We start from the raw sequence: 25,773 nt of genomic DNA on the forward strand, positions 1-25,773 counted from the left end.
AATTTTTTACAATAAAATATCCAATTAGAATGGTTACAAAGTATCTCCCATATGCCACACACAGAAACCTAATCGAAAAAAGAAATGAAGAAAGAAAAGCAATTTAACACTTTCTAAGAAGAAGAAAGCGGACTGGAGACACAGGAGAAGACGTTACTATGTTGCATGCATTTAAAATTTGTGGAGCACCTACCTTTAGGATTTGTGGAGGAAGATTTTAAAATCCAAATAATAAAACCAAAAAACCTATAATGGAATATAGCGTTAAAACCTGCCAAAAATATATTTGTGAAAACCAAAGGTTCTCTACCGTACATAGAGAGATGGTGAAGAATCAGAATGATCGAACTTGAAGTTTTTGAGTTTTGCCTCAAGAAATATAAATTGAAATTTATTAGGAAATGTGTAAAGTTTATAAATACCGACGGGAACAATGCAACTGAACACCAACAGGCAACAATAGCAAAAGAATTGTATTGAAATGGTTTGTATAAAAACCAAATGAAAAGATGCATTGTTTTGTGTTTTTAATGGTAGACATGGCATTAATTTATGTAGCCACGTGGCGCAATGAGGACTGATCAACAAAAAGTCAAACATTTCGGCTATTAGTTATTATATAGATTTGTTGAGCCAGCACCATATTGTCACCTTCAATGTGACATTACCATGAAACCATTAACCTGGGCCTCCTTTCAACGACTTACTTTCAAGATAAGCACGTTTAATGTGTATGGTCCAGCTTGAGGGAGATTTTTAGAGTTACACTTGTTATTTTTTTATTATTATTCTCTATTTACATAAAGTAATTCTTATAGTCTTGCCATATCACTTTAATAGAGATATAAATATGCACTAAGGTGAAGGATTAATTGATTAAGCCCTAAAATTTTTTTCCTACCCTATGTCTCACTCTTTTTATCTATGTTTCTCTTCTTCCTTCTTTTCTCTTAACCCTAATATTTCCGTATGTAACAACTCAACTGGTGTAATCATACAAAGAAGTCAAAAGCAAAAGTCAAAGTGTGTTGCAAGACTTTGTTACAGGTATTGAATAAAAGAAGACAAAGTTGATCCCTACATAATTAAAAACTTTTATTGGATAAATTAGGCTTTGATAATATCTTCAAGTATCTATATCTATATCTATATCTATATATATATAATTGCAGAAGCTGAGAGAAAATGAGTACCTAGAATTAAGGAGGTAATGACAAATAGGAAAAGTCCCTCCTTAAAATTCAGACATGTGTAACTTTAAAAAGCGATACATTATATTGTTTTCAAAATATTAACACCGTTTGGCTGTACTTTTTTATATTGACCAAAAAAAAAAACCTGTTAAAAGAAAAAAAAAAACGCAGAAATTTTAAAATATCTGCCTATCCCTTCAGACTACTTAACATTTTCTCTTTCTTAAAAAAAAAAAAACCTGCCAATATTGCGATACAGAGAAAGAGAAAGGGAAAAAGGGGAAAAACCTACTCTCTGCACATCAGTCTTCTTAACTTTTTTTCTCTCTAAAAAAAACCCTAGCCATACTACGATAGAGGCGATCTTTTCACATCAAACTCCGCTACGAGAAAAGAAAAAAAAAGAAAGACTTGCGCCACAGTGGAGATTCGATTGATCATCGCTATCCCCTTTTGAGTTTTCCAGGTACGTTCTTCTCTCTCTCCCTCTCCCTCTCCTTCTCTCTATGATTTTTTGTTGTTTTGATTCGATTTTGAGACTTCTCTGTGATTTCGGGATAAGTTTCTCCTGTTTCCGTCAATTTATGGAATATTCTAGATCTGTTTAGCGATTAAAACCCTATCGATCTTCTCTTCAGACTCTGCGAACCAGTGGATATTCGTACGGCCGGCCACTGCCATACCCTGCCGGACTTAGAGCATCACAATCGGCATCCGTCAAAGCTAAATACAATCAAACGCCCCATAGGTTTTGAGATACGGAGTTAGAGATTGGCGTTATTCTGACGAAAGGTATGCATCATTTTTGTTTGTTCATTCTACCTTTTTTGAGTGCTTTGTTGTGAAAATTGGACGAAATATATGCATTAATTCTCTGTGTTCATTTTTCCCCTTTTGGTGCTTTGTTGTGAAGATTGATTGTTCAAATTTCTGCAGGAATTTTCCTGCATAATTTCGTTTAAGAACTATTGTTCGATAAATCTGTGTGCTGTGATTGATGTATGTGATATATTAATTCAAGTTTCAGATACTGTGGCTTGCCATATATATAATTTTATATGGGTACAAACTTGATTCGTAAAACCTAAGGTGTTTGGGTTATAATTGATTTTGTTTTGTGGATTTGGTGTGAGATTCAATTCTGATGTATATTTGTGTTGTTGGTTAGATTGGATTGTAAGAGTTTGAAATCTGAAAGTGTAATGTATTTTTGTTGTTGTAACTTTATGGTTGCTGGTAGGTGAATTTTCATTTATAAAACAATGAATGTAATTACTATTAAATTGACAGAAATTGTTTGTAATTCATTTAGTAGATCATGTTTGGTTGGAGCACACCTCTTTTTCTTTGAGTTTCATACTATAGAATACTTACAAAGATTGTATGTGCAGCAGCCAATGTGGCATGACCACAAAACTGAAGCTGCAAAGGGGTATCAAACATTTGATTGAAATTAAAATTGTTTGTTCAATGTTGTTCAAGATTATATTTCCTAAGAACTGAATCTGTTTTCACCAAAATGTATAAATATTGTCTAAATTTGTTGGATTCTTTTTCATATGCAAAGTTTATGGTTCTTTGTTTTGATGTATTAATGTTTTTGCTTCCTAATTGTTTAATTGCACATTTGTTAGTAGAATAGTGACTATATTTATCTGTAAGCTCATGGAATTAATTTGAAGCACTAAATACATACTAAAATTTAGAAGTTGGCAATTACAATTTACCTTAGGCTATTGGCTGTTTCTGTTATTTTGAATGGGTGTAAATAAATACTAAGTTTACTTATTCATAAAAGTCACTGGTCATATGACATTGAACTATTATGTTTTATTTACAAAATATAATGTAAATTTTGCTTTAAGTTTTACTGTTTGATGTGCTTTAAATATTTATTTATATATATCCTTGGCTAATGGAAGCCAAATTCTTTACCATCATCATATTGGAAATAGGCAATAGCTTATTAAAAAGTAAAACAATCTTTCAAATTTTTTGCAACTCAAACCATATTACAATGTTTGCATCCGCTTCTTTTATAGTCTCTCTTCATCTTTCTTTGCAATTAATTTTGGCTTATTTGTTTTTGTGAAATTTTACTATTCAGTGTAGCTCAATGATTACATTATGTTGGTTTTGAAGGATTTGAATTTCTATTTGTGATGATTATGTAATCATTAATTTCAGTTCTTATTTCACATCTTCATCGCTTTTTTTGGTTATTTGTTTGGTGTGTATCTATCTTTCATCTTTCTCTTCTGTCAGTTTAAAAAACCTTCTTACCCTTTCATTTTTTGTTGAAATTCAGATTCGCTGAGTTTTTCCTGTCAAGTACCAATAATTCATAAATATGCCAAATTTTCGAGGGCCTCATTTACATTGTTGCTTCTCAGTAATTTTGTATTTTCAATGACTTTTTTTCCCTCATGTGCTAATGTAGATCTATCATCTCTGCTCTGGCTTATAAGACAGTTGGTAGCTATTCAAGAAGAGCTACTTGATTAAATATAAAGGTCAGGCCAGCCTAATTTTCCTTTGTTTCTTTTTTTTAATTTGTATCTCTTTATCATTTGTTAATGTTTGATTAAAAAAAACTTTAAACAAAAACAGTTTAAAAAAAGATGGGTTTTAGTATTTTTCTTTGAATTCTTTGGTCTCAAAATATCATCATTACTTCTTTTTTTTTTTTTTTTAATAGCACTGGGAGTATCGCCCTATTGAAAATAGATGTGTTTAGGAAAGGCCTAGGAGAAAATAGAACTATGACAAATTTAGAAAATACAGCTATTGATTGGATAATCAAGTTTCAAGAAAGAATAATATCATCAAAAAAATTTAGTGTAAAGTGTGTGCTCAATACTTGATATATTCTTTTTGTTAACATTTAGAGTTATGTTTGGGTGTGCTTTTGTTTTAAATGCTTAGCAGAGATTGATGGGGTAGATGGCAATGGCAAGGCCAACATTAGATTTTTTTTTGAATCGTTTTAACTTTTATTCAGTTTTAAAATCAATTTGACTTCTAAAGTAAATTTGTAAAGTCAATTCAACATTAGATATTTGGCTTTTAGTTTGACTATTATTGGTTTCTAAAGTCAATTTGTATTTTAAGAGTGTGATATGCTCCCAAGAATTTGTGAATTTGTGAATTTGTGAATTTGACTATTATTGGTTGAATTGTGGGTTACTTTGCAAAGCCAGCCATTTCAAAGTGAACAATTTGCAATCTTAATGGCTATTCTGGCATTTTGCAGAACAGGGGGTGTAGAAATAGGTATGTAACATTTAGTTTCCTTTATCTAATTCTTTATTGTTAGCTCACCAAAAACGTAAATATACTTTCAAACCATTAATATTGAAACATCTCAGGCTTTTATTTTGTTGCTTTGTTGAGAAACTTTAATAGGCAGAACAGTCATAATTGATTTTCTTACTCCCTGAAGAAATATCTTCTAAGAGTGGGCCACAACTTTACTTGCAATGTTAAGGCTGATTAATGTTTTAGTGTCTTAGCTATGTCCGAGTCGATTGAGATGGCTCTATTAGAATCATACACTAGCATAAGTGGTTTACAAGAGATTTGAGAGGCAGATGAACTCTCTGCAATGAACTATATGAAAACTTTGACATCAAGCCTCCTAAGGTGTTTCTTTCCCTCCTTTTATCTCTAATTTACAATATAAAGGCATTTTCATACAAATTTATGTCACGGCCTTCATCATTTAGTACATATTCAAACTCCTCTGAGTAAATATTTAACGTTGAATTGATTATAATTAGTTTCTTTTTTTTATATAAATTTTGTAGATTTATTTTTAGTTTCAACTAAATTAATGACTTTTCTATGCAGATTTGCAATCTTCCTATCTCCTCTCACATTGTTTTGCCGATAGCAATCCACTATTAGTTTTTTTGCTCTCTTTGATTTTATTTATTTTTATTTCTTTCAGTAAATTTGTAATTATTTTTGGCTAATCTGAAGTTTGTTTGGCTATGCATTTGATCTGAGCTTGATATGGTTTTTCATGTGATTAGGTTTCAATCAAATGAGAAACCAGTTAGTGAGATGTAATGAATTGTCTAACCATGCAAAGCCTCTTTTAACAACTTGGTGTAGGATTGCATCTAAAGGAAAAATCGAAAATGGTTGCTCTTTATGTTGTTAATAAGGAAGCTGTTGATCTGGCATGTTCTTTTAAAAATTATACTCTGTTATCATAGTTTACTTATTATTTAAAAGAAAAAAAAAAGCTTTATAGTTAGATGATGTTGTTAATTGCTTTGAAGAATGGTCTATTGGAGAATAGAAGTACATACGTGATGTGATTTGAACAGAGTAATGTTTAAAATTTTTAGGGGATATTGGATACTATATGCTTAAATATACTAAATTATTTAGGTTTGAATGTATGTAGTAGAAGTATGAGAACTAAGTTTATGTTGGTTGTTAGAGCCATTTCTTGGGTTCTTCTTTTACAGATTTACGCATTTCTCTACCAGATACGATGGTTTGGTATTTTGCAAGAAGAGATACCGAATCATATTGAAAGGTTTAGGTTAGCCTGACTTTCCTTTTGTCTCTCTCTTTTTTTTGGGTTACGTTTTTTTCATTTGATGTCTTTGGGTTTGAATTAGTTTTTTCCTTGCACAATATAGTCAGAATTGTTCTTGAAGTATTTGGTTTCAATTAAATTTTTTTTCTTCAGTAAATTGACCTGTAAAAGTATTGTTTGTCTTATTTTTCTTAAAGTTTGGAACTTCACTTTTTAATTCCTTTGTACCTTTTCCTTTGTCTTGGTATTTTTAAAAGTTTATATGTTTTCATTATAGATAAAAGTCTATGTTACAAAAAAATATAACGAAAGCAGTTGATGAAGAAGAAATTAGTAAGCATGTATTTATATATTTTTTTTGTGTCTTAGTAAATGGGTAACATTTGTTCAACGGGATTTGGATCTGAATTTAACTTGGTAGCTGTTCCTAATTGATAAACTCTCTTTTGAGTCCAGATTGTTTGATTAAAATTCCCGAAGGACCAAAAAAATTTTTTGTTACTTGCCAAAACTTGCAAATCATCCAATCCTATTTCTTAAGATATGTGGATCAGTTTTTGGGTATTTTACTATTTAGTGCAGCTCAATGATTACATTATGTTGGTTTTGAAGGATTTGAATTTCTATTTGTGATGATTATGTAATCATTAATTTCAGTTCTTATTTCACATCCTCAACGTTATTTTTTGTTATTTGAAATTGAATTAAAATCCGGACATCTATTCTCTTTCATTCAATGTTTTGGCCTCAAGTTATAATCTTTAATTATTTACACATAATATTTAACAATGCTTTTACTTGGTTCTTATTTAGAATAGCATTTTGTTATTTCCTATTGGCTTTACTTTTATATATGGTTGTTAGAGCCATTTCTTGGGTTCTTCGTTTATCTCACTTTTCTTTTCTGGTTGTCTTTACATTTAGTAAGATGGATGGTTTAAGAACAGAATGTTCGAGGAGTAAAATTATTTTGTAATTTTTAGTAAGTAAAATTTTTTATTTTTAATGTTAATTACTGAGTTTTTAATGTAAATTTTATTGTTATTTCCTTATTGATATATGTCTTTAATTTACTAGAATGCTTATAAGTCTTTGTTTCTTTTAATTTTTGTACTGCTCAGACTATTACACTCAGTTTATTGGGAGGCTTTTTAAAATGTTGTTGTTAGCTTTATTTATTTTGTTTACCTATTTATTTTTATTGTGTGTTATTCATATTGTTTGACAAAGGAGCTGAGAAAATTATTTCTAAAACTGCAAAAGAACTTGCAGAGATGCAAGAAGAGGTAATTTCATATATAAATGTTAGTCCTATATATTTATTTTCTGAAAACTGAAGTTTTAATACTTTCTTACCAATGTTGCATGTATATTTATATATATTGCTAATAGAATGATACTTTGTTTATACAGATGTTGAAATTAGATGAGAATACTTTACCAAAAGAGATTCAAAAAATAATTGGCAATGAATATTTGTTCCAACTGCATCTTGATGAATATAATTTGAAGTATGGAAAAGAAAATTACACGGCCTCAAAAATTTTGGAGATGGAAGTTTTACATAAGCAAAAAGACTCAAGTAAAGTTGAAGAACATCCGGTGATTGAAACATACTTACTTCAACCTGCTTACTATATGATTCAAACATTAGTCTACACATAATCTACTTTACATATCTAACTGATACATAACAATGCAAATTATTGCAGGAAACAATGGAGGAAATTGGAAGAAAATCAAGGAAGGACAAGTACATAGCCAATCAAAAAATAGAAATAGGAGAAACATCTGTTCAAAGACTTGAAAGAATGCCGCTCCAAATGCTTCAAAAACGTCAAAAAAGTACTAAGCAAATTGCTACAAAGAAGAAAAAAAACTGAACTCTATTGTATATACTACCTTACTCTAGGAATCTTTATGTATTTCATAGTATTGTTAATTATTATTTTTTTGCCTTTAGAAGAGTAAACTGAATGTACTGACTAAAGCTGACAAATTAGAACAACGTTACTATAAAATGTAATTATATTTCACAATTTGGTATGTTAGACACTGTGATGGCCCAAAATTGTTGATTTCAAAGTGTATAAGCTAAATGAAGAATGTAGACAACAGGATTTGCTTTATTAAAATAAATAGATTTTCCCCTATTGTTCTGTTATTGTAAAGTAAAAAGTTATGTGTGTCAATATAGTGTATGTAATTGTACTATGGCTGTTTGGATCAGTTATATATCTGCTTGAATACATCAAAATTTCCCTTATAATGTCAATTGTGCTATTTTTCCTTCTAAATTGCTTAATAGAACACTATGGAGTTTTACCTAAGAAATATAAAAAATTAAATAATTTCTCTTTCCATTTCTTTTCCTCTCTTCCTTTTTATTTTAAAAGAAATATAAAGATATCTAATTCTTACAACTTTATTACTTCTAATGAAAAAGAAATATAAAGATATCTAATTCTTACAACTTTATTACTTCTAATGAAACCATTTTTATAGCTATACACAGTAGAGTTGTAATGACTAACAATGTATAATATATATTTAAAGCAATTACCTATATTTTCTTCTACTTATGAGATTTTAAATGATCCCGCGCATCGTGCGGGTTAAACACTAGTTTCTATAAGACACAAAACCATGCATGTTTTTATTTTATTTTATATATAGACAAATATGTAAGCCCCCTCAACCTAAAAAAGACTTTTTATTACACGCCCAATTTCATATTTTCTAATGTGTCAAGTAGTAATTGGTGCATACTAAAAATAAGACTTGGCTTGGTCCAGTGCCCTAAATTGTTGCAATGACAACGTGTGATCAAAAATGGGCACACGCCATCATCTAATGGCACAGCGCTCACTGTGGACCCAATCTTTGCCCATAAAAATAAGAGAAGTGTTACGTTCACAATATTTGTATAACCCTTTCACAACAAATCATAATGGTTAGTTATTATTGGTTATAATTTGAACCTACAACTAAAATTACTTTTTTGACTACCAATAACAATATGTAACAACATGCCACTTTGTGAAAGTATCATGAACATAGCATTTTTCTAATAAAAATAATGTCACCCGAGGACCCATGTGAAACTAATGTTACTCCCAACATTATAAGTTGACAACTTAGCAAAGGGTCTTTGGGATTGTTGTGTTTTGATTAGAAAAATTGTTGTTCCACACCCGGAAGTGCACACAACCCGAAATCACGATTTCAGTTATAATTGTAAACAAATTTATAATTAACACTACTCTTTTTATTAGCATTTGAATAATCAAATGATTTCAGTTATAATTGTGAACAAATGAATAATTAACACTACTCTTTTTTTTAGCATTTGAATAATGAAAAGTGTGATAGAAGAAGAAGAAGATGAAGAAGAAAAACTCTTACACCTGATGTAAAGTCCATCCGGGGATATTGGAGACTTCTATTAAAGCAGCCCTCAATTTTTTGACGACCTCCAAATTCTCCTCAAAATATTCTACCTGCAACTCGAACGCCTCCCCAAACTTCCCAGTCTTGTTTCGTACCTCAGAAGGACAAACGTCTAAGAAAACAGGAAGAATTGTTTGCCCAATCTCATTCTTGCATTCCACTATCTTTGCAAGTTTTTCCAGGCACCAATCAGAAAAAGCATATTTTTTGGAAAGAATGATGACTGAAAACCTTGAATTTTCAATTGCTGTAAAGATTTTTGACAAAATCGCTGTTTCTTTATTAAGTACTATATCATCATCCCTGCAGATGTTGATTCCTTCCTTAGCCAAAGCATCGTATAGTTCAGAAGCAAAACTTCTGTCCTCACTATTGAAACTAAGGAAGACGTCATATTTCCATTGGCGAGTAAGCGACGAAGAAGAAGCGCTTGCCATAGGAGTTACAAGCCAAAGTAGCTAAAAACCACCAAAACAGGTACGCATCAGAAATGATAATAGTTTTACTTGTTTGTTTTGTTTCAGTTTCAAGATAGATGGGTGTGGGCCGGGATTTTTTAGAAAATAACTACAAAACCCAAACAACATCATTAGTTAGGAAACGTTTCAAACTAATTTGGTTTCTAACAATTCGAGTCCAGAGGACTCGATTTCTGGGTTGTTATTTTATTATTTTGCCAGCAGCTGAGGTGGCCAGATCGTCCACGTAGGCCAGAAATCGAGTCCATTGGACTCGGTTTCTAAGCATAGAAACCAAGTTCATTGGACTCGATTTCCTAGTCTCATCAGTCTATCCCACAGCAACATCAGTCTCATCCCATAGCAGCAACGGTCACGTGGGCGTACCCCAAATCGAGTCCAGAGGACTCGATTTTCATGAATGGTCCCCAGCCCTCCACGTGTTGCCGTGGGTCCCAGCTGGGACCTGTTTTCCTCCTTACCGTGGGGTCTCTCACAGCTTCAGCTCTATACTCTTCATAAACTCAGCTTTATTCTCTTCAAAAACACTCTATGAAACAACTTTCCTAAACTCACTTGCACTCACACAGACCACTCATCTCACACAACACTCTCAGGTAATGTTTTTACAATATTGTGATTATTTGCTATTTTTTTTTTTTTTAAGAAAAATTTAGAACATATTAGGAAAAGTTTTGTTTTTCTAATTTGTTAGTGTAAATATTGTGATTAATTTATTTGTTAGTATATTGTGATTATTTGCTAGTTTTTTTTTTTTTTTTTTTTTAAGAAAAATTTAGAACATATTAGGAAAAGTTTTGTTTTTCTGATTTGTTAGTGTAAATATTGTGATTAATTTATTTGTTAGTATATTGTGATTATTTGCTAGATTTTTTTTTTCTTTTTGAAATTAATATTAGGACACATTTATATAAGATCATGAATCTAATTAAGAAAAAATATCTATAATGACTAGTAATATTATGATTAATTATTGGGAATATTTAGTAAATAATTGTGATTAAATTACAACATATTGGGAAATTTTTTTTGTTAGTGTAAATATTGTGATTAAATTATTTGCTAAGTTTTTAAAAAAAAAAAATTAATATTGTGATTATTGGGAATATTTATACCAAATATTGTGATTATTATGTTATTACAACATATGGGAATATTTGTTTTGTTTGTTAGTGTAAATTTGTGATAATATGCTAAGTTTTTTTAAAAAAATTAATATTGTGATTAATTATTGGGAATATTTAGTACTAAATATTGTGATCAATTGTTAGGAATATTTAGTACTTTTAGGTTTTTATCATGGATATCAAATGGATTATGAGTTTGATACCTAAGATAGTAATCTTTTTACCATAAATTATTTCAAGATATATTTGTTTAAGATTTGTAACAAATATTTCAATGGATAACTGGTTGGTATATAATATTTTTGTTCATCATAACTTATTTGAATGGGTTTTGAAAGTCATGCCCCTAAAATGATTTGGAATTTTTAAAGAATATGAAATTGGTAATGACTATTTTTGTAAGATTACTAAAGGTGAGTATATGCAAATTTGGTTGAGTTTAGTATTGTTGGCATTTCATACGCAAAGTTTTGTGATTGATGTTGATTAAGCATTATAAATTTGTCACTAACACAATTGCACTTGATGGTCTATAGGTTGACAATGATCCATATAAATATATACTACGGTGCACCCTTTAGCAATGCCAACCCTTATGACAGATTCTCATTTCAAGGTCCGGGTATCCAGTACTGCTATATCATGATACGCCGTAAGCTAAAGAGCCTGAATGAGCTGAAAGTAAAAATTATGGAAGAGTTACAAGTGAACCCTGCTTTGCATGACATACATATTACTTTTCGTTCTCCATATGAAGTCCTCAATCAATGCATTAATTACAGATATATTGTGATAATAGAAGACAAACATGTGAAATTCATGTTTAGTAAGATGGAGAAATGGGAACAAGTAGCAGATTTTGAGTTGTACGTCACTTTGGAGCTGTATGCAGAAGTCGGCGTAGAGGAAGAAATTGTACAAACAACTACATCTCTACAGTTTGTAGTCCTAAATGATCGATGCACCACATTGGAAGGCTATACACCCCCTTTTCAAGAGACACCAGCAACAATTGAGAGCAAACCTGGAAATAGATATGAAGATCAATTTTGTAACATTGAGGTGAATCCTCTACAGTTCTAGTAGTTGAAAATGAAGACAAAGAATGTTTTGGGGAAGATCTTGACGATAGAGATGAGTACGAAGAGAGGATTGACGATGGCGACTTTGACAGGGGTGTTGATGACCATGAAATTACTCCCATTCCTCATGTTGATGATATGGCTGAATGTGATGAAGATGATGCGGATGCTAATGTTAGAGTTCAACATGTTACAAATACGACCCCTGTTTATGAACTTCCTGCCTCATCATTTTATGAAAATACTTTGGAAAATATGGTTGTTCCTAAAGTTGTTCACCAAGCATTTGGTTCTTCTAGGAATGCAGACATGAATTTTGCGAAAGGGTTGATTTTTGCGAATAAAGAGGCTGTGAAACGTGCATTAACAATTTACGCCGCAAAGCATAACAGAAACATTATGACTAGTAGGTCAACCAAAAGTAGACTGTCTGTGAAATGCTACGATGAATCATGCATGTGGTACGTTGGGGCAGTCGCGAAGCCTGAACTCGGACTATGGATGGTCACATCTTATAGGGGTCCTCACAATTGTATGCCCCTTGCCACGACCCTTGATGGTAGAATGATGGACTGTAATTTTCTTGCAGCAGAATTTGTTCCATTGTTGCAAGAAAAATACACGGCAACAATTTATCACCTCAGAGATTTCATTAAAGGGAAGTATTATGGGCATAAGCTTTCTTACTATAAGATATGGGATGCGAAACAATGAGCTATTGCAAAGATATTCGGGGATTGGGAAGAGTCTTACCAAAGGTTGAGAAAGTTATTGTTGGCATACTGGGATCAAGAACCTGGCACTCGGTTCTGGTGTCACACCATACCCAGGGATGAGTTCGGTGATACAATATTGCGCTATGTATTTTAGGCTTTCGCTCCATGCATTGAAGGATTCAAACATTGTAAGCTAGTGATCAGTATTGATGGGACCCATTTGTATGGTAAATATCAAGGGGTGTTGTTGATTGCAATGGCCACTGATGCCAACAATAAGGTTTTGCCTCTTGCCTTTGCCGTTGTGGACAAAGAGTCAGGGCCTAGTTGGGGGTGGTTTTTAGAACGCCTCAGGAATTCACTGGGGGATGTGATAGCAGATAAGGACATCTGCATAATTTCTGACCGATGTAAGGGTATTCAAAACGCAATTACAAACTAGCCTAGAGATGATGATAGATGACTACGAGTAGTTCACAGATATTGCCTTTGACATGTTGCTAGCAACTTCAACACGCATTTTCAGGACGCCACTTTAAAGTCATTGGCCTTGAAAGTGGGGTATGCTACTCAGGAAGCTAAATTTGAGTTGTACATGCAACCTATCAAGGAAGCCAAGATCGAGGCCCTTAGGAAGAAACGGAGAACCGAGCGGCAGGAAAGTGAACCCGACTCATCCATCATGCCATACACATATCTAATGAAAGAGGATCTAGACATGTGGACCTAGCTACATGATGGTGGATACCGTTATGGGGCTATGACAACAAATATCTCGGAGTGCTTCAATGGAGTACTCAAAGGTGCCCGTGGCCTACCCATTGGTGCAATGGTTGAATTTACTTGGAGCAAACTTGTTGCGTATTTCCATGATCGACACAAAGAAATTACTCATGATCTCTCAAAGGACAAGGTATGGAGTAAATATGCCTTAAAAATCTATGGACAAAACTTACAAAAATCAATTTCATACCAAATAAATCTGTTTAATAATCTGAATGGTATATATCAAGTAATTACTGCATACAACATCCATAGCTCTGAAAGGGGACACCATAGTTATGAAGTAAACATAATGACCAGAACATGTCGTTGTGGAAAGTGGCAAATGAGAAAGATCCCTTGTTCACATGCAATTAAACCTCTTCAGCACTTGGGACAAGATGCGACTACATACATTGACCCATGTTATAGTTTGGTGAACGCCATTCGCACCTACTCACATACATTTGTGGTGCCAAAGTCAGAGTCATTGTGGAGGGATGTGAACGGTCCAAAGTGGGTGCCTGACCCAAACCTATTGCGGGGCAAAGGTCGACCTGTGGCGTCTAGGATACGGAATGAGATGGATGGGGTCCGGCGAGAACCGGGAAGTCGGAGGCCAAATTCTGACTTGAGGGAGATTCAACAAAAGCAGAGCTGTGGACTGTGTCATCAACATGGGCATAACCGCAGAAGATGTCTACTTTCCCGTGGGGCTTCAACAAGCAGTAATAATCCAAACTAGGTAAGTGATGCTTTTATATAAAATGCCATGATCGTATCAATTAGCCAAGTTGCGCAGATTAGTACGTATGTTTTGGGTTTTGGTATCTAACAACAATATTTGAATTTTTGTCAGGCATGCAAATACTCGATTTTGGAATGGCATTGTAGATGTAAATTGGAGTTCTCTTTATTGTGTGTTTGAACTTACTACTGGGTTGTATCGGCACAATTATTATTTTGTTTATCACTGAATGAACTTGTAATCGAAGTATTCTATATCCAATGTACCTGTTTCTAGATTGTGATATTATGACTGTTTAATTTTGTCTTTCAATTTTAAATCCCCACAATTTTGTAGTTTATATTGCTTACTACTCACTAGATCACAACAATTTTAAGCAATGAAAGAAATGTCCTCTCTTGGTCTTCCAGTTATTGTAGCAAGGGCAGAATTCCTTGTTCCCATAAGTTCCTGGAGGAACACATAAGCATTTAGCACAGAACTTTTGGCAGAAGAACATGCATGGCTTTTTGAATGCTATTTTTGAGCATCTCTAGGTGCAACATGGGCAGCCAAAGCCCATGCTCCGTGTCTATATATATATGTACACACATGTTCATTTTCTCTTTTTCTACAATAGTACCGCAAATGGCATAAAATTGAACTAAATTTCTTAAATTTGAATATTAATTCTTTATATATTTTTTTTAGGGGAGAATATTACTTCTAAGGGTTCTTTTGCTCCAAAAAAAAAAAAAAAAAAAACCTTTATTGAACCCAATGTTCACAATTTTTAACTATGATTTTTCCTGAATGCTATAGACACACACACACATCCAATGTTCTTTTCTAAGTGGATATTTCTTTTTGTAAATCTGAGTTAGCTCAATGGTTCTTCCCTTCCCCTTCAAGCAACAATATATATTGTCAATGAATTATCAGCCCTTTAATCATTTGTGCTTTGAGCATTGATGCTGCAACTTCCAATTGAAGCTTGGTCACTACCATCAGTGCAGTGGTGAAAGCAGCTTCTGTTAAAGAAAATGGGGACAAAATTGGGCACAAGAACCATGGCCTCCTAAGTAAAATTGCTACGGCATGGTTAATGAATTCTAATACTTCCAGGATTAAGAGCATCAACAAAAGATAAAGAAACTGAAGAAGCTTAATTGAGCCTCATTTCTGTCTAATCATGTGCACCAATAATTGAAACAGAAACATCACATTCAAAAAGAAAAAGATATGAGATGGTCATAATAAAAATACGTGGGGAGTGCCAAATCTCTCCAGCATTTATTGGACACGTCCAATAATGGAGCAATTGTTTTTTTTTTTTTTTCCTAATACAAAATCTCGAGCTCTCACTTTGGTTGTCTCAGCCTGTCATCTGGTTCCTTCTTGAGTCTTTGCCAGTAATGCACTGTCTTCCTTAAATAATTTACAACTTAGGACGAAAACAAATAAAATATGAATTCAACTTTATATTTTTCAGGAGATCCTGACCCAGAAGCTCCTCATAAACTACAAGACAGCAATCTTTAACCAACTAATTCATAAATCAGAAATGGAAAGGTACTTCGTCCTGTGCCTCATCTTCCATATCTAACAATGTTATGAAGCAGGCAGCAAACAAGAATAATCCTCGGCAACCTATGTTTGTCAGGCCTCCACATCACTCCTTGAATAATTCTCCACGTCTTTCAATCTTGCCAATGCCCCGTGCGCCACCATCTGAGTGGCATGATGCCGCCTATTGAATTCAGCTCTTGACTCAGGGAGTTCTTTCCCTTCATAAGGGATGATAAGATAGGGAAGTAAAGAATAGCCTAAATCCCCGATTATGTATTCCCTTCTTTCTGATCCTTCAGGGAGCTCTAAAATTTTCCCATTCAACCTCTCTCCTTTATCACATAGTTTGCAGAAGTTTGAACTCTGAAACACTAACCAGTCAATTAATGGATTAATTCAGACATGATTTGTTTTGACTTTTGAGCATGCAAAACAACAAAAGGTGCAGACAACTAAGAAAGCATTATAAAGAAGATTGACATGGTGTGATTGTTGAGGCATGTTACAACATAATTTTTTTTCCCTAATCACTCAACAACTAAGTTGACATTCATTACAAGGTAAACTTGCAGGTATAACATTTGGCTGTTACTCTGGACTAACCAAATTTCTATAGTGAATTCATTTCAACTTATGCAAACCCAGCCCAAACTTCTCCAAAAATAAAGACATAGTTAAACATACAGGTAAGTGCCAGTTCTCATGCTAGGCTGCTCTGGGGTTAAGGGATCAATAGATGAGAAACATATATCCATCTACAAAAGTATAAAACATGTGATGCAGGTTGAATGGGTTTCGTTTTCCTTTTCACCAAGGTGAAATTCTCCTCCATTCTAAACATTGAAGGAGAGATTTTTAAACAGCTTCTTTCAAAAGAATTCAAACTTGAAAACCATAAGGTGAAACCACGCATTCTGGCTGCTGACAACCAGTGTGGTATAATCAAGTATACCTGGGTTACTGTGAATATTCCAGTTCTTGTACATGATGAATCAAAGGGATCATTACTCAATATTATTTAAAGACTACATGACTTTTAGAGGTACAAGTACATACCCATACAGTTCTTGGGCAGAGGATCCAAATCAGAGAACCACCTATCTCATTATCTTTTATTTTATTATGTTTTTCTAAGTACCCACCATATTGTCCATTATCATAAAAAAGGCTCCAAATCTGTTTTGGAAGCCAGTGAAGGGATGAGAAATAATTCGATTTTCCTTGGCTCTCATTATTTGAATCACAGGTAAGGAGATGAGAAGGAAGCATGAAAGAAAAACTTTTAACATTTCAAAAATAAAATCTCAGTAATTTTATTACAATGAGTTATGCACACCATTTCCCAGAGGGTACACTTACTTTGCATAGACAAACAAATAAATAAAAAAAGTTTAAGAAAGAGAGACATTTAAAAGAAGGTCTCTCTCCCTCATTTTCCTACCATGTTTTCCCTTTTTCTTCTACGAAGTAACATAGCAAATAAATTTCATAACCTATATGTGCACCAACTTTAAGATTACTGGACTTGAATTATTAATGGTAAAAAACATCAAGCAATACAGAGTAGGAGCTAGCTAATTTCTAGCATACCAAGAGATAATTTCATTTGGAACCATCAGTTAGTGTACTAAACACTTACATGTATATTATATCAATTTTTTTATTCCATGTCAAATTAATTTATATAAGCTTATATTTTTCTAAAGTCTTTTAAAATTTCTCTAAATGTTCATTTGATTTCATTGATTTCTGTGCGTAAATGTCCCTCTGTGTGTATTCAATTGCAATAATTTTAACTCATCAACCTCATGTAGCAGTTTTCCCTATAACCTGCCATCTATGGCTCATTGAAAGTTTCAAATTTTAGAAAACCACCAGTTTCTTGTCAATTACAAGCACAATCAAAAACCCATATATACGTTGAAGTTCTTTACAATCTTAACTTTTAGTAAATGTAAAGCATATGTAAAGTCTAAAGTAGAAAGATTAAGAAAAGGCAATAAAAATCCAGCCTTGCTTTGCTAGTTACTTCATGTACACTATCAACCTGGAAAAAGTCTTTTTCTCTTAGTTGACCACTGGATTAAACAACACTTGATCAAAGTTATCATACTTGTCATTAGATAATTTTTTACTATTTTTTTCCTCCCCTTTTGTGCAGTATTCCACTAGCTTTTAGTGTGAACATCAAATAGTAACAAACAGAGGTCTGGATTATATGATTACCCTAGGACAAAGTAATATAGACAGCTATTACTGAGTGACCAAAGGTATACCACATTAAACTGACCTTTCTCTCATGTTTTTTGAAAAGAGAAGCATACAGTTTTATGGAACAGGATGATAAACAAAAGGATACAACTGAAAATACATAAAAAAGAGTAACAATCTGACATGTAACAAGACATCAATGGGAGACTATAGTCTATTTGTGAACATCTGGAAAAAGAATGGAAAATTGATCAAGTGCCATAATGGTCAATCATCATTAGGAATAACAATCTGACATGTCTTAGGAATATGTCCCGCTTAATGGTCAATTGTAAATAAATGGCGCCTCTTGCAACCAATGATTAGTTTGAATAAACATTCTACGGAGAATGGAAAAAAGCTAGCAATCACTATTTAAATTCACTAAAACAATTATGATTATATATATATATATATATATATATCTTATATCAACATAAAATGAACGCATTGGTGGCTACCTGATTACGTGCACGAGTTACGTCAGCTTCAGAAACTCGATAACATACCTTGGTTGTCTCATACATTATTGCATATGCTAAATCATCCAAGCAATCCAGCTGAAATAATAAGATAGCAAACCAAAAATAATAAAAATCAGATATCTGTGACAATGCCTTTTTTTATAAAAAAATTGAAAGGCTCATATATACATGACTATCCAACAAACTTGCAGTTGCTGATTGAAAGGTACAGAATACACAAAATAGCAGCATCTCTTCTAAATACCACTTAAAATATCAACATATACACATACACAAAGGCACGTCCAGGGACAAAACAACCAGACGAGCACTCATCACAACCTCAAACTGAATCTTACATCAGTAGTCACTATATTTGCTACAAACGAAAGCAAAATTTCGAGGGATAAATTGAAAAACCACTGATAACAGAAGACCCAAAAAAGAAATATGACAAAATAGGAATCAATTAAAAAAAAGTTGATTATAAAAACAATCTAATGACAAAGCCTGAAGAAGTCCTGGCTGGCTAGTGAACTTTACAAGGTTTAAAAAGTTACAATAACTCAATAGGCACTAAACTTTCTTGTCCACATTTTGTCATCAAAGAGAATAATGAGTATTCAAAAGGCAGCTGAGTGCATATTATATTCTGTTAAAAGCTAGGGTAGCAGACATCACCTTAGCAACAGCATAAACACCAAATAGACCAGTGTCTTTATAATTGGTGTTAAAAGACATCGTGCTCTCTGCAATTTCATTAATGCCAACCTTTTGTGCAAGCTCAGAACTGTTTAAAGATTATCAAAATTATCAATGCACGTGCTTAAAAAGGAAAATTTTGTGGACGAATTCAAGTAGCCCAAGTTAGAAATCTATGTGCCATAAAGGTGTTTAGTTCTCAAAAAGAGCTCACCCCATGTGCTTTCCTCCACTGGCACTTTTGTTCCATGAACCCAACATAGCCTGCATGACCATCAGAGCAATGGAATCTGGATCTGTCCAAGATGCTCCGCTAAAAGCAACCGCGAATTGTGCCAAAGGAATATCATCATCAATTATCCTAACCTGGTTTTTACAACATTAATAAAGTTTAATATATTAATGAATAAGAAGAGATTACAGTGTACTTAAAATATGTCTCCCCCACCTCGGAACCAGTAAAATCTGTTGGTTCTTTTGCAACTAACTGAGTAGCTGTGGTGGGATCTGATGACAACTTTGTGAACAATTTTTTTACTTGCTCAACAATTTCCTCATGCTTCACAGCTCCAGAAGCAGCAATGACCTGACAGATCCCAAATAAAACACCCATTAGCATAAGTTCCCAAAGCATGCCTTGCATATCAATGCAAAATCCAATAGAACTAAACCGAAGACAACATCTTCACCAATTATGCCACAAACAACTTAAAATGTATATTTATCAGCACTTATCAAAAAAATGAAATTTATCAGCAAATGTAAAGCATATAAAAGAGTTGTTCCTAAATGCCTCTACCTGCCCTATGTGCCTAATGAATGAGCATTTTCATTGATGATACAAATCTTAAGATATGATCAGTAGGACATCTAACCGGTGAATACATATCAGAGATAAATAAATTTTGAGACTCCAACAGCATGCATGAACAAAAATACCATTATAAATATTCTTTTAAAGGCTGACCTCATAACTGCCCCAACAACTAAAATTCCAAGCAAAACAACCCAAAAATGAATGGGCCAACCAGCGTAAGAGATAGAATGTAGTGAAAAAATAAAACCAGGAGAATTCTAATGATTGAATGTTTTGCCTCAAATAGACACCCCCAGCAAAGAACACAAAGATGCTTTAGATCTGCCGAATGAAAATCTTAGAATCAGTCAAATTCAAGCCACGTTTACTCACATTCATACACCTAATATATGCTAATTCTTTAAAGTATTTTTTAGCACTTGAAATACTTAGGACTCGGGACAATTTAAATGAATGCAACCATGCAGCTCCAGCTTTGAACAGTACATTAACTCTACCCAAAAGAGACTTTTAGGTTCCTTAACATCCTATCTCTATACACGTCATCTAAACCTCAAATAAGCCAGAAAAACTAAGCATATATCTATTGTTCTTAAGCAGTATTTAAGGTAAGATGGATCACTTAGAATGGGTTCATCTTTCAGCTCGTTTTCCATATCTTTTTCTAGGAGAAAATAAATCATGGATAACAAAGTTCTTCACTCTTCAGCCCTTAGCATACGTCTATACAACAGTTCAAAATAAACCGTATTAAATACTCACGTTGAGAGTATTGTCACCCAGATAAGCTCTACACAGTCCACCCAAAGAAGTCTTTGTTCTACTGGGATCACACCGTAGGTAATAAGATGAGCAAATGGCCAAAGCTTCCACCCTGCCTGCATAGTCAATGAACAACAAGGTTTAATGGAAGATGACTTTACATAAGCATAGATCAACTCATATGATAACAACAATAGTTATTTGATCTGGATTACAGCATAGGCTGCCTGAATTAAGGTCAATCATATACTTTAGCTTGTAGTAAACAGATAAAAATATTGCAATTTCGTATTACTCAACCATGTTTAACAAAAAAAATCTACCAACTACTGATAGTATCTATTTTTTTATTAACTTTTTGCAAGTGGAAAAATCTGAGCTATCTCCAGAACCAAAAGAACTAAAATCAAAAGCTTGAAGGCAATGCGAATATGTTTTGACTTAGACAACACATCTTTGTACTTGATCAAGATAATCTTATTTAGAAGTCAAAAACATTATTATTATTATTATTATTATTTTTTAAAATTTGAGAATCTATTAAAACAAGTCACAAGTGTTAACTAGTTAAAAATCAGACAATTAATGATGATAGGCAGGAGCAGTTCACACTGAACACATATGCCAATGCATACACGAGGAGTTTATGATTGACACAAAAACTGTACCAATCACCATTGGCAAAAGGGCAAAGAGAAGTCAGTCAGCACTGACTATTGGCTCAACAAGAATGCAAAGATACAGTAAGAGCAGAAGGTTCACTTACAGTCAGCATGGGCCAGAACGTTGCCTTCAATTCATTAAAAATACTAACTGGGGAATCAAGTCGCAAAAATCCCAAGACAGTAAAATAAATGCTGTTCCAAATTGCCGCCCATACAGTTTGGTCAAAGATTACTTTGACAGGAACCACCCACCAGTCCTGGAAAGGAAAAGTTCCTTGAAAATGAGAGGAAGCTTTTATGGTAAACCAAGCAGCTGAAATATGAAATCCAAGTACAAGAAGAAAAAAAAAAAAAAAAAGAAACATAATGTTCACCTCGCAGAACTGGTAATAATAATGAGAAAGGGAACCATGTAAAGTAAAGCCAACGAGGCCTGATCTGAACATCCGTATTCTATCAAACTCAAAGAGAGGTTTTCCCTCAAAGCACTGCAGAATTCAAGGACATATATTAAAAAAAGAGAAAACTTGAACATATTATGTAAAGGCCAATACGTGATAGCAAAAACAAGATATAGGGCTTATTTCACAACATGGACTAACCTGAGCAATCCAATCCCCTACAGAGTACACCACTCCACTAATAACCATTTTTGCTAAAACTGGGTTTCTCTTAAGAGCTTCCTCATAGGCAGTCCAGTTGTGTTGAGGTGCATATCTCACTATCTCATAAATTGTCCACCCCTATCACAAAAATAAATAAATAAATAATAAAATCAAGTCATAGAAGATAGAATGGATTAAAGCTCCCTTTAAAATCCAAGCTGCATATCATAAAGTTGATATGGAGTATAAAACAATCCCACTCAACGCTATAGTAAATAAAATCACCACAAAAACAAACTGGTGCATTTGGGTTTCTATGAGACAGACATAAAGAAGAGCATTACATACCTATAGTGCTGGTATTCCCGTCTGAGGCTCTCAAGTTCTGAAACAAGAGTAGGAATCTGCTGAATATCTAAGTGAGCCCTCTGCTGTAACTCTAACTTAACAGGCTCTGCTGATTGCAGTTCAGCTTCTATCTTGGCAATCTTGTCCATATATTCAGCAATTGTTCATATTTAGTGCAACTGTTGTTAATATTTTAAATTATACTTTTATCGACAGAAGAAGGGCCATTATGAAGTTATAATGAATGACAAGGTCCTTTCTCTTATCCAAGAGGCAGAGGCACATTACCAAGAGTTTTGGAAATACCGTCTGGGACGTTTGATGCCCTTCTACTTTTGGAAGGGCATCAAACGTACCAGACGGTATTTCTAAAGCTCCTGGTAATGTGCCTCTGCCTCTTTGATAAGAGAAAGGACCTTGTCATTCATTATAACTTCATAGTGGCCCTTCTTTAGCACCATATGCATTCTCCAAGTCAATATTAGGTCCCTGGTAACCATGATGCCGAACCTTAATAGACTCCTCTTCACTTGTACTGTAGCTATCAGGCTTGCCAATAGATTTGTTGGGGTAACTAGTTGGCTCTCCATAGGTTTCAAAGCCAGGTGCAAGCACAAAAAAAACACGCCCATTGTACTGCCTCAAATGTAAAATTTGTTGAAGACCCTAAAGAAAAGAAATAATTAGCATCAGTGCCTTGATGCAGACTACTATTAAAACAGCAACATGTGACTCCAACCCAGCCATTATTCAAATTAGGTGCAACTCAAAGAAATAAGCAAAAAAGATCACATGAAAATCAGCATTGTCAAAGCTGTCACAATGAAGCACATCTCAGCATGGCAGAAACAAGCACAACATCCTTATGAAAATTACTTGGGATCACCTCAAGGCTATGGGTATTCCTAAGGTTTTTGCATTGCAAAGTGTAACAAATATCTCTACTTCTGTTCACCAATGAAACTAAAAGTTAGCAATAACCATTAAGCATTTTATTCAAGGCAAACAAACCTGAATGTATGGAAAATAGATGTCTTTCAGCTTGCATTGGAGTTTAAAAATTTCAAAGCTATTTATTTTTGGCTCAAAATTTTCAACCTGTCAAGAAAAAAAAAAGTGGGTTTGGTTGGGGATTGTATCAGCGCACAAAAAAAAAAAAAAAAAAAAAAAAAGGAGGAAGTGTGAGGGGGAAAAATGAGAAAAAGTGGGTCACTTTGGCTCTTGGACTACAGTGTGATGGACAGATTGAGAAGAGAGAAAGAGCAAGAGAAAAAGAAGAGTGACAGGCCGCTGGCAACGTGAGTGCTTCCGGTGATGATGGTGGTATCCTCCAGTGAGTCCAATACAGTCCAGTATCAAGCGGTATTTAGAGTGGTACATATTAGAGGTGATTCGGTACCTGTTTACTCGCTGGAATGGAAAATACCAGCCAAACCAGCCGGTATGGTACAGTATCAAATCCCTTGCTCCAAATAGCATAGAAAGTAGCAGAAAAAGCTAGATTATAGATAATTCTTAATAAGGACCTAGCCTTGGAAAGTTGAACCATCCAGCAAACTGAATGTTGCCAGTCTCTAATTACCAGACAGATTACAGAAGAGTAAGAATTGCAGTATATCAAGAGCAGCGTGATAAATGGAACTTGATTTAGTTCAGTAAAGGTTCTAAACTAGGTATACTAGGGCCAAGGTTAAACCTCAAAACTTCACCCAAATTTAAATCCAAATCAATGGGCTGAGATCAATGAAATTTTTTTATAAGTGAGTATTTGACCCAAGGGCAAGAAAAGGGGTGTGGCCAAGTGGTAATACAACAGAAAAGGGGATATTTGAACTAGTGATCTCTGCTTCATGAAGCTGATATCAATGACAGCATGTGATTTCCCTTATGAAGAATGGAAGCACTACTTTTCTAAAGAACTATATATATATATAAGTAGTTTTCTAAAGAACTTGCAGAATCGAAATCAGGATAGGAGGGGCAATGCTTACCAGTCACACACACACACATATATATTGGTACACCTTGCGATTGATGACAATAGGAAATAAGCACAGAAGTTAAAACACATAAAGAACATGGAAGCCAATATTTCTTAGATTGAGCTATACAGTGACTACTGGCACACCAGAATCACCAAACTAGCATTTAAACATGTAAAGCATTTTAAACAATACAGTCACATATAGTAGTAGTAGAAAAAAAATATGAGTAGGGAGCAACTTCAAACTGCTACCAAGCTCAATGTCAAACAAGTATCACAAAATTCTGAACAAACTTTTAAATTTTGAACATAGAGCGGGATGCATCCTACCTGAAGGAGCAGGTATAGGGGCAGAAATTGACTGAGACACATTTCTCACTGCAGTTGAATCATCCCGAGGCATAGGAGACACATTTAACTTCCCATAAGCTTTACTTAGTTTTGCCCTTATAGCATATTGCCTATTTTGGAACCAATTCCAAACCTGAATTAAAGACTCTACATGAGAAAAAGACTAAGTGATTCATCATTAGGAAAAAAATTAAATAAACCGTCATACTTGCTTCATTTGAATTGTAATCTTGCCTTTACGATCCAGTGACTCACTAGAACCAAAGACAAATGATCACAAGTCAATTCCAACATTAAAAGAACAAAATAATGAAAGAGACAAGGCACACCTGAACTTATCTGCAAGTGACACAAGGACATCACGTGATGGCATCGTATTATTGTGTCGTTGCAAAATAGCTTCCATCTCTGCAACCTTGAATAAGTAGCAAGACATCATATTATTGAGGGTTTTAAATTATGGCTAGAATCTCCATAAAATACTAATTTTCAATTCAATTCCACCATTAATGAAGCCGGTTCTTGTAGGGTTTGAACCCCTGACACAGGGCACCACAGCGGGTGCCTGTGCCATTGGACTATCACTCAATCCCCAATGAAGATGGTTCTCATATGGCATCATGAAGACATAAGTCATTAATCAAAACGAATGCCTATAAAAACCTACAATAGTGTTAACAGCATTCCTCATTCTTTTTTAGTCATCAACTTTAGTGCAATAGTCGGCAGTCGCCAAGAAAGCTTGTCAAGTGACCAGTCAATGAGCATAGAATCACTCTCTCTTTTTAATTAAAATATTTTATTCCATTGAAACTACCTCATAAAAAATACAAAATAGAAGATAGCCCAAAGAATCATAACCATATAAATACAAGCAAAAGAGATCAAATTAGCAAACTCTGAAATAGTATCATTGTCACTAGACCTAGGACAAATAACCATCCGCAGAGTAAACAAAGAAAATAAAATTTTAATTGCACTTCCAAAACTTCCACATTTTCAAAATTACGCTGAGTTCCTCTTCATATCCCCCCAGAAAACCCACATCAGAGAAAAGATAGTAAAAATAAAATAAAAAAATAACTTACTCTTTTTCTTTTAAGGTAAAAGCTCACATATATGTATTAACCCCAAGGATAACACATTCCACTGAGAATCATGCCTCATG

The 25,773-nt window shown here is 33.8% G+C and overlaps 3 protein-coding genes and 2 long non-coding RNA genes across 6 annotated transcripts; 2 read left to right on the forward strand and 3 right to left on the reverse strand.

The window, feature by feature from the left end:
• Positions 1-1,959: 1,959 nt before the first annotated feature.
• On the forward strand, positions 1,960-5,958 carry LOC115972890. Of its 2 annotated transcripts, none has more exons than XR_004087560.1 (3): positions 1,960-1,985; positions 3,634-3,706; positions 5,043-5,958. It is a non-coding gene; the product is annotated as an uncharacterized LOC115972890 (long non-coding RNA). The 2 variants fall into 2 exon arrangements; XR_004087559.1 differs by lacking the exon at positions 5,043-5,958 and adding an exon at positions 4,636-4,688.
• Positions 5,959-6,946: 988 nt separating this feature from the next.
• LOC115972889 lies at positions 6,947-7,191 on the forward strand. The gene is made up of 2 exons (XR_004087558.1): positions 6,947-7,031; positions 7,159-7,191. It is a non-coding gene; the product is annotated as an uncharacterized LOC115972889 (long non-coding RNA).
• A 1,955-nt stretch (positions 7,192-9,146) lies between these two features.
• On the reverse strand, positions 9,147-9,632 carry LOC115972908 (TMV resistance protein N-like). The gene has a single exon (XM_031093136.1). It carries the CDS (start codon positions 9,630-9,632, stop codon positions 9,147-9,149), a length of 486 nt encoding a protein of 161 aa, XP_030948996.1.
• A 6,115-nt stretch (positions 9,633-15,747) lies between these two features.
• On the reverse strand, positions 15,748-19,686 carry LOC115972909 (probable mitochondrial-processing peptidase subunit beta, mitochondrial). The gene is made up of 5 exons (XM_031093137.1): positions 19,522-19,686; positions 19,288-19,439; positions 19,053-19,161; positions 18,369-18,467; positions 15,748-16,020 (listed from the first exon to the last, which is right to left on the reverse strand). Exons 1-5 carry the CDS (start codon positions 19,684-19,686, stop codon positions 15,748-15,750), a joined length of 798 nt encoding a protein of 265 aa, XP_030948997.1.
• A 952-nt stretch (positions 19,687-20,638) lies between these two features.
• On the reverse strand, positions 20,639-22,419 carry LOC115972910 (protein SYM1-like). Its single transcript, XM_031093138.1, has 5 exons — positions 22,267-22,419; positions 21,920-22,060; positions 21,694-21,805; positions 21,419-21,594; positions 20,639-20,768 (listed from the first exon to the last, which is right to left on the reverse strand). The coding sequence occupies exons 1-5, from the start codon at positions 22,417-22,419 to the stop codon at positions 20,649-20,651; spliced, it is 702 nt and encodes a 233-aa protein (XP_030948998.1). The 3' UTR covers positions 20,639-20,648.
• Between the last annotated feature and the right edge of the window lie 3,354 nt (positions 22,420-25,773).

Source organism: Quercus lobata, unplaced genomic scaffold, assembly GCF_001633185.2.
Source record: "Quercus lobata isolate SW786 unplaced genomic scaffold, ValleyOak3.0 Primary Assembly Scq3eQI_1902, whole genome shotgun sequence".
Taxonomy (NCBI): domain Eukaryota; kingdom Viridiplantae; phylum Streptophyta; class Magnoliopsida; order Fagales; family Fagaceae; genus Quercus; species Quercus lobata.

Excerpts from the sequence above, each read along its gene's own strand:
- LOC115972908 (XM_031093136.1), bottom strand. The coding sequence starts at position 9,632 with ATGGCAAGCGCTTCTTCTTCGTCGCTTACTCGCCAATGGAAATATGAC.
- LOC115972909 (XM_031093137.1), bottom strand. The coding sequence starts at position 19,686 with ATGGGTGTTTTATTTGGGATCTGTCAGGTCATTGCTGCTTCTGGAGCT. Across the intron at positions 19,162-19,287 it reads AGTGGAGGAAAGCACATGGG|TTCTGAGCTTGCACAAAAGG; the intron begins GTGAGCTCTTTT and ends ATCTTTAAACAG. Across the intron at positions 16,021-18,368 it reads TAACTCGTGCACGTAATCAG|AGTTCAAACTTCTGCAAACT; the intron begins GTAGCCACCAAT and ends TTAGTGTTTCAG.
- LOC115972910 (XM_031093138.1), bottom strand. The coding sequence starts at position 22,419 with ATGGACAAGATTGCCAAGATAGAAGCTGAACTGCAATCAGCAGAGCCT. Across the intron at positions 21,806-21,919 it reads TAGGGGATTGGATTGCTCAG|TGCTTTGAGGGAAAACCTCT; the intron begins GTTAGTCCATGT and ends TGAATTCTGCAG. Across the intron at positions 21,595-21,693 it reads TTATTATTACCAGTTCTGCG|AAGGAACTTTTCCTTTCCAG; the intron begins AGGTGAACATTA and ends CCTCTCATTTTC.